Source organism: Micropterus dolomieu, linkage group LG21 (assembly GCF_021292245.1).
Source record: "Micropterus dolomieu isolate WLL.071019.BEF.003 ecotype Adirondacks linkage group LG21, ASM2129224v1, whole genome shotgun sequence".
NCBI classification, from domain to species: Eukaryota; Metazoa; Chordata; class Actinopteri; order Centrarchiformes; family Centrarchidae; genus Micropterus; species Micropterus dolomieu.
This window is the reverse complement of record NC_060170.1, coordinates 23,444,005-23,452,742: the sequence shown is the minus strand read 5'-3', so window position 1 is coordinate 23,452,742 and position 8,738 is coordinate 23,444,005. Positions and strand designations below refer to the sequence as shown.

The window sequence follows — 8,738 nt, the reverse complement described above, 5'->3', positions numbered from 1 at the left end:
CGCCTTAAAAAAAATATAAATCTTTGCCGTTGCCTGTTTGGGACATCGACGACGTGAAGGCGTGGCTCAACCAGTGACGAAATGACGTCGGCAGGAAGAAGTCCGGCGTGGTGGCTTTTCAACTTCGCCCCTGTCAGTTCCGTAGTGGTAATGTTTGGACAGTTAAACAATTGACAATGCCTGTGGAGAGCCTGCCAGTCCGGGATGTGTCCATTCAGTTGCGTTTACTACAGCAGTATCTGGTCCTTCTGAAGAAATACCCCATCCTCACTAAATCTGTAACAAGGTCAGTAAGCTTAGCTTTGGTTGTTCCCTCAATGTTTAGTTTGTTCATGTTCTGCACCCTGATACTTGCTTTCTGCCGTGTTTCCTCAGTTTAACAGTCAAAAATTATAAGTAATCATTTACTAAAGCAGCGACAAAGTCAAACCACTGCACTTAAGTTTAAGTTACTGTTTGAACTGGGTTGCTGTTCTTACTTGTTGACTGAAGTTTATCTTTCAGACCACTTTGTTTGATCTGATCCCTGACTACCCTGTGGTTTCAGCATTAGCCAATCAGTATCTGCCAGGAAAACCTCCCCTAGTATGACACTGATTTTATTTAAATCAGAGTAGCTTATTATGAATGTACCTGTTGTGTATTGATAAAGTTGAGTATGTGTGTCTTTGATATTTTCAGTGGCATCCTCTCAGCTTTAGGAAATCTTCTGTCTCAGATTGTGGAGGCAAGAAAAAAGGCCAAAAATGGAACCCCGGTCAATGAGATCGACGCAGCTGGAGCTGCACGCTATGCAATTTATGGGTGAGACTTTATGCAGAAAGAAAACCGAGGGTTGACATACTTTTTATGGCTCATCTACAACAAGACAATTAATTTTTTTGTGTGCCAGTTAGACTAGAGTCAGTGTGCAACAAAATTACTGTCACTGATGGCAAAGCATCTACAGTAGCCTAATGGTCGACTGATATGGGTTTTTTCACTGGCCGATGCCGATATTTAGGGAGCAGGGTGGCCAGTGGTCGGAATATAATGCCAATATAAGTATATCAAAACAAAGAAAAGTCATGTATAATTTCATTATTCCACGCAGAGTACCTTACAATCTAATATACATGGTTGTCTTAGCCAGTAAAGTGTTGTTTTAGATGGAATTTTTATTAATCAGTGAAATAATTTAATAAAAAACACATTGGGTTTTGCGGTAGATTTTAGTGACTACTGTTTAAGGGAGAGTGGGGTACACTTTGTCAGAAGTGACATCATTCAATTGTTTTATTTTCTGCAGTATAATGACCTACTGTCATTAAGGATGATATATTGGCCTCCTCAGTGCAGGTGGCGGCCGATGCTGATTATCTCAAAATGCCAGATATCAACCTCTTAATCAGGATACAGTGGTCTATTGTGTCAAACACAGAGTAGGGCTGCTCAGTTATTGTGCACAAATGGAGTGGAGCAGAGCTGGTGACTGGTGAACTAGTGCAAAGTACCGCAGGCTTATGCTCATAATGGTGACTAACAGTTAAAACCCCCACTCATCTCGGTTCGAGCTGATCTAAACATGCCGCAGCCTGTCTGAGAGTGAGTTTGTGATTTTAGGGAGGGGCGGGAGCCACCGCTGTAAAGGACAGGATTTATAACACAAGACAAAACGAGAACACCACTGCGAAACAGAATGCGGAACAATAATTGTTAATAATAATAATCATCTCCTTTATCTTTGGTATCTACGGGTTACTGTAACAAGCTATTCTCATCACTTAGCATTTCTGCCCTTGATTATCTGAAGGTAATCCAGAATGCCGCCTTAAGGACAAATAGACGGTCTCACATTACCCCTATACTAAGACCCCTTCACTGGCTCCCTGTCGCATTTTGGATCCAGTTCAAGATTCTCTCTATTACTTACAGAGCACTGCACAGTCAGGCTTCTGCAGATGTGGTGGAACTTCTACACCCTTATTCATCAACTTGTTCTCTTAGGTCAAATCACCAAAATGTGCTGTCTGTCCCACGCACCCATGGTGATAGAGCTTTTGAGGCTGCTGCACCTGAGCTATGGACTGCTCGTTTTGTGGATGCTTTCAAAAGGCAGCTAAAGACATACCGGTTTAGACAGGCGTTTGGGTAACCTGTATGCACCAGGTTTGCATCTCAAGTATTTTATTATGTACTATGTATTTTTACCACGAACTGTGTACTAAGCTGGTGTTTTATTACGTGCTGTGTTTTTCAGTTTACTTCCTCTTTACGTGGCTCAAGTGGTCATTTTGTTTTCTGTCTTGTATGTTGATGTTTAATAAAGCATACAAATAAAGTTTACGTACTTACTATTATATTTTGTTGCCTATTCTAGGTTGGTTATTACAGGACCAGTGAGCCATTACTTTTACCAGCTGATGGAAGTGTGGATGCCTATCACAGACCCGTACTGTATAGTGAAACGTCTGCTACTGGATCGGCTGATTTTTGCTCCTGGCTTTTTGCTCCTGTTCTACTTTGTTATGAACATCCTGGAGGTGGGTCATCTCAGAAGCTCTCCCACCTACTCATCTCATTAAACTGGTGCAATTTTATATATTGCACTGGCATGAAGTTGGGGGACTCACAAGAGACGGATTTGAAAAAACAAGAATATCCTGAATGCAGAATCCTACACTTCCCATAATGCAACTTCATATCATCTTTCATTAGACCCTTCCTGCCTGATAAATGCTCATGTCTTTCAAATACCACGCCGCCAACACTGGTTTGTTTTTTTACAGGTTTAGCAGAACTCCCCATGACTAGTTCTTGATGTGTAAAATTGGTGGGCCGCCCCTCTTAGATCTGATTTACTGCAACTCATGTGATGTTTCAACCTGGATATTTCAATGAGAGAAAAAAGGGTTCCACCTGCACACTTACTCCATGTCACAAAGTTTTTACAATGACGTTTCCTTCCTACTTGAATCTTCATGAGGTCAAAATTGTGACCTGGAGTAAGTGTGCAAGCATAACCCTTTTAGTTAGCCTATGGCACCTATGTGATGTGCATATAACTGCTTAAACCTGGATATTTACCATTTAGTCGACTGTCTTCATGTAATATATGCAATATTTTTACATAGTAAATAAATGCATATGTATTGTCATTCCAATCTGTTTTCAGGCTAAAGGGTGGGGAGACTTTGAGAAGAAGATGAGAGCAAGTTATTGGACTGCTTTAAAGATGAATTGGAAAGTTTGGACCCCTTTTCAGTTCATAAATATCAACTTTGTGCCTGTTCAGGTTTGTATTTTACTGGCATCCTGCTATAGAACAAATGATGAATCATATCCTGACACCACTTGTAATGTCTTTACCCCCTCTATGTGTTCCTGTGTTTGTTTTTTGACTTTCAGTTTCGAGTGCTGTTTGCCAACATGATCGCCTTATTTTGGTACGCCTACCTTGCATCTGTGAGGAAATGAAGCTTCCCTAGATTTACTCACAGAAAACACACCTGGAGGAAAACTGGTTCTTCACAATGGCTTTAACATCTGGCTGTATACTGGAGGTCTACTGCTACTGTATACCTGCTCCCTAGCTGGAGAATAATTATCAAACACTGATTTCTGATTAACTCCTAACAAACTTGTACAATGAGTATAAGCCTGTATAACATGCTGCTATGATATTTTGGGTACATCACTGCATTTGAAATAATGAAAATGTAGTTTATAATAAGTGTGTTTTCTACAAAGCACTGCCAAAATCTGATGACGTTGAGGAAAGATGTACCTGTAAACCTGGAATGAATTGATTGAGACAGTCTCTTTTAAATATTGGAATAATGGTAAGTTTAATTCTCATTGATTATGTGTGTGTTGAGGTTGTGGTCTGTCCTGTAAATAAAACAAGACATGTGACACAATTCACATTTGGAGCTTTATTAAAATTAAACACAGAATAAAAATAAATTTATAACATGCTGGGTATGACATTTGAACATGAAACATGTTTTTAAGATATGACAGAATTAGAGATGGAGGAATGCATTGAGTTTTCAAATGGATATAGGCCTACTAATAAATAAATAGTTAATTTATATTGAAAACAAGAATGTAGGCTACAGATTATTAACTTTCTGACATGTTAAGCAGAAGGGTCCTCAGCCTCCTCTCAGACGGGAATTCAGGTTGATGGTACTATGCGCCTTGACGTTGTAGTCTGAAAGTCTACCACCCATCAGCTCCCTGCCTTCATAAATGAGCCTCTGCTGGCTCACAGGGAGCCCCTCTCTGTGCTGGACCTTGGTCTTGAAGTCGTTCACAGTCTCGTCAGGTTTGATATCATAGGTGCTGGTCCTCCCCTGTAGATTTGTGAGGAACACCTGGACGGTAGCCGGCTGTGTCACCAGCAGAGACACCTGGCAGCCCGGCTGCAGGCCGTAGAAGCTGACAGGCTGTGAGTCGTCGCTGAGAGGGGTCTTCTGGCCGTTCACGAACACCAGCTTCTGGCTCTGAGGGGCGACTCCTAGTTTCTCATGGATCAGTATCTTCAGAGATCCCACTGTGTCCTGTGGGTTCACCCTCAGGGAGTGGTGGGTCCCATTCAGCGTAACTATCGTTATGTCCATCATGAAAGTGGCCTGAAAGATCATTCAATACGATTTAAAAATCAGTTCAGTCTAGAAAAACTATTTGAAATAAAGTCCACAGCGTGGTTCATTACAGCGTTGATAAAGACAGCTTCCTACCTTGTGATCAGGTTAGCAAACTCTTCCGGAAAGCTTCAAGTCTTCAGACGGCGACAGGTAAACAAAGATGCTCAGCTGTAGCTGTCAGAGGCTTCCGATCACCGCACTTTATATACAAGCTGCCTCAGCTGTTCAACACAACGCCCCCTTTACTTCACATTCGTTTTCCGTACTTGCCTTCATAACTTTCGGTTTCTATTCTCCTAACATGACACAGATGTTATCCTCCATGTAATGTTGCAATCGTTCCTAACACTGCCCAAAGGCAAGTTTATGAGTTTCCCAGCTAATGATCCAGTTTTGTATAACAGGTGGGGCAGTGGAGAAACGGGCTGTTACTGTTGATAGCTAATTTCTTAAAATAGTCGTGGTAATACAGTAGGCTATATATATGTGTGTGTACTATAACAAATTAACTAACCATTTCTAATAGTAGTCATTGGTTTCATAACACCTTACACTGTAAACACACAAGTGTCAGAGCTGTACATTGCAACAATACACAGGAAACTTGTGGCCTGTTGTTGTCGACTGAACTTCAAAGTTTACTGAGCGTTTAAATTGAGCTGGGTGAAAAGATACCATTTCATTATCAAAGTAAAATCCAATCCAAATATCTAAACTGGCGTCTTTCAGATATTCCCATAGAATCATGGCAGGATGAGTCATTGTACAGCAAATATTCATCTTTATATCCTTAAATCAACTGCATTTCTCTCTCAGTGGTATGTAATTTTCAGCCGTTATCAGTTTTCATCTTTTACTCTCATTATGGAGGTTAGTAGTAGTTATCTGTAATAGTTCATTGATCTAGAGATGTAAACTTCAGGGTTACTGAACAATTCCAGAGGTGAGCCTTTCTGGCATCAGCTCTTAAGCTTCTCCAGAAAAGCTGGTATTGTGCATCAAAGATGTACAGCAGGTATCAGCAAAAGTCACACAATTACAGGCAGGTTGTTGACAGCCTTGCTGAAGTTTCCTATAAAGTAAGCAAAGATCTCACACAGTTAAAAACTACTTTATCAAAATACCGTTTGGTTTTTCCATCAACAGTCAGAAATTGTCCCACCTTTCTCTGTGGTTCCTCCTCGTGGACTGAAGGAAGAATTAAAGATGTGCAAGTTGGCCCAAAGTAGTGAGTCGCAGTTACCAGCATCACATTTAGTTAAAGTATTATGATGAGATAACTCTTTTGGTTTGCTGCTGCCTCTTGTTGAAGCGACAGCCAGCAGTTGGAAGAGACACACAGCACAACCTCTCTGTGTTTACCCAGGGCCATCAAATTCCAGCAGATCTACAAGCTTCGCTGAATAAATCTGCTTATGATATGATATTTGTCTGATATCTCGAACGTGTGTCCCAGCTCCATGAAATATACTAACAATCCAAGTGAACTCTGCACTAATGTTGAGAGTACACTATTTAAGAAGCAATGTCTAGTTATGGGATATGTGACCTTACACATTTGAAGATGAGAGGAAGTTACTGTACTGCTTTAAAGATAAATAGGAAAGTTTGGACCCCCTTCCAGATCATAAATATCAACGTTTTGCCTGTTCAGGTGTATCATCGAACAAATTATGAATCTTGAACCCCCTGTTCGTGTTGCTTGACAGGTCGGGTCTGTTTTGGCAGCTAAAGGGAGACCTACATTATGAGAGGTGGTCATAATGTAATGGCTGATCTGTGTATTTTTCACCATTAAGATGTCAAGAGTAAGGAAGCTAAAAGAGAGATCGCACAGACCAACATGGGGCCTCTATATGATTTACAGAGATGGTGCTGATGAAGAGGGCAGGCCAGCGGATGATGGAGTGGCGGTCGAGGGTGTGGAACTGCTAAGTGAACTAGTAAGTATTTCCTTTGGTTGTGCCATGCTTTTTGCCCTGCTATACACTCAGGAACTCAAATTCACATTTGAGTTCTTCCAGAAGGTTTTAATGAACTTGGATGGTAACAAAGTGTCCCCAAAGGTCCAGACATTAAAGATTAAGACGCAACAGTGAGCTCCCAAGTACAGTGCTGGACAGCTAGGCTATAGCCACATTTTGGCTTATTAGACTTTGCCATTGTGATTACCTGAATAAAGCCCCCTCACTAGTTTATATGATTTAAAAACAAACAAACACTGAAACAGCATGTTCTTCTGATTATTTTTTGGCATTGTGTATTGCCACTTTGTGTTAACTTGCTCATTTGTTAAGACCTGTTGTTGGAGTGTTGAAGCAGTTGGTGGAGGACACCGCTCCTGGACCCTGACATTTTTGTACTGAGATTTTATACTATTATCTTTGCTAGTCGATTGAGAGACCCCTTTTCTAGGCCTTCTGCCTTTTTCATGTTTCTCATGGATGACTTGTTCCCATCCTTCAAACAAATATCCCAAGGACTGAGCGCTAACCTGTTGAATGTTTTACATTTTGCTGTAATCCTGTTTTAAATGTTGATGTAATTCAGATCCCTTCTTAAACCTGTAAGATGTTCTAGGAGTGGAATGTATGTATACTGAAATCGTAAATGGAAAGCATTATTATTATTAATATCATTATTTCTACGTACTTGGAAGATGGAGGCCTACACATCACAGCGTCAATCACTCAGCAGTTAGGTCAAGAGGACCATATCTAAATATGTAAATGTGTAACTCTTGATGTTGTCTTGTATTGTTCAGACTGGTATTTGATACTTGATATTTTTGAGTATTGTATTTAAAAAAGCCCCTCTTTTGACTGGAAAACTGTTTTTTTGCATTATTTTAAAATAAATTTTAAGTTACTGATTACAGTAAGTCATATTCCAGGGGAAAGCCTTTATTCTTCTAAAGGTTTACTATACACTGGATGTGTTTAATTTTGCCATTGGGCAGGTTTCTTTGCAGTCGCAGGTCTTGTTAAATTGGCCTATCCATGGTTGTAAGACATAATTATGGATCTGCCAATATATTTTTTGTATTATGAAAAAAGCAATTTGAAAAGTATCACTTGTAATATGTAGACATATATTAAAACATAATGCTGATGTAGATGTTCCCTTAAACTTTAAAGTGAATAAACACATGTGGATTATTTATAAGTTTCCCTAGTTTTACTCACAGAAAAAACACCTGGATGAAAACTGGTTCTTGCAGAGCACTTCTAAAATAGTGTAAGATATAACAATAAACCTGGAATTAATTGATTGAGACCGTCTCTTTTAAATCTTGTAATAATGTCAAGTTTAAGTTATTACGTGTGTCTCTGGTTACTGATGGATGTGGTCTGTACAGGGTACAGCTTCACCCCTGAGCTGAAGAATAGGCTACAGGAAATGAGACACATGCACATTCATATTTAGAGCTTTATTTAAAAAAAATATTTAACAGTTGTCAGTTGACAAAATCAAAACGTGCATTTGTAAAAATAAAATTAAGGGATATAACGTGCCAGGTTGTGTTGTATAGCATTTGTATTGTCATTGTAAAGATATGACAGAATTACAGATCAAGGAATGCATTGATTTTTTCGAAATGGAAATACAATTAAATAACAAATACTAATTTCTATATAATCAAAAAATCTGCAGATTATCTTTGTCTAACATGTAAAGCAGAAGGGTCCTCAGCCTCCTCTCAGACGGGAATTCAGGTTGATGGTACTATGCGCCTTGACGTTGTAGTCTGAAAGTCTACCACCCGTCAGCTCCCTGCCTTCATAAATGAGCCTCTGCTGGCTCACAGGGAGCCCCTCTCTGTGCTGGACCTTGGTCTTGAAGTCGTTCACAGTCTCGTCAGGTTTGATATCATAGGTGCTGGTCCTCCCCTGTAGATTTGTGAGGAACACCTGGACGGTAGCCGGCTGTGTCACCAGCAGAGACACCTGGCAGCCCGGCTGCAGGCCGTAGAAGCTGACAGGCTGTGAGTCGTCGCTGAGAGGGGTCTTCTGGCCGTTCACGAACACCAGCTTCTGGCTCTGAGGGGCGACTCCTAGTTTCTCATGGATCAGTATCTTCAGAGATCCCACTGTGTCCTGTGGGTTC

General features: G+C 40.4%; 3 protein-coding genes across 3 annotated transcripts in view; 1 reads left to right on the top strand and 2 right to left on the bottom strand.

The window, feature by feature from the left end:
* Positions 1–66: 66 nt before the first annotated feature.
* pxmp2 (peroxisomal membrane protein 2) lies at positions 67–3,903 on the top strand. The gene is made up of 5 exons (XM_046034279.1): positions 67–286; positions 682–804; positions 2,360–2,522; positions 3,155–3,274; positions 3,388–3,903. The coding sequence occupies exons 1-5, from the start codon at positions 177–179 to the stop codon at positions 3,454–3,456; spliced, it is 585 nt and encodes a 194-aa protein (XP_045890235.1). The 5' UTR covers positions 67–176; the 3' UTR covers positions 3,457–3,903.
* Positions 3,900–4,846, bottom strand: LOC123959931 (polyubiquitin-B-like). Its single transcript, XM_046034280.1, has 2 exons — positions 4,725–4,846; positions 3,900–4,616 (listed from the first exon to the last, which is right to left on the bottom strand). Exon 2 carries the CDS (start codon positions 4,605–4,607, stop codon positions 4,137–4,139), a length of 471 nt encoding a protein of 156 aa, XP_045890236.1. The 5' UTR covers positions 4,608–4,616; positions 4,725–4,846; the 3' UTR covers positions 3,900–4,136.
* A 3,200-nt stretch (positions 4,847–8,046) lies between these two features.
* Positions 8,047–8,738, bottom strand: part of LOC123960043 (polyubiquitin-B-like) — a gene marked incomplete in the record, with an annotated part of 978 nt that continues 286 nt past the window's right edge. Inside the window, 1 exon segment of the mRNA XM_046034526.1 lies at positions 8,047–8,738. Within this exon segment, the coding sequence (XP_045890482.1) occupies positions 8,321–8,738 (418 nt within the window).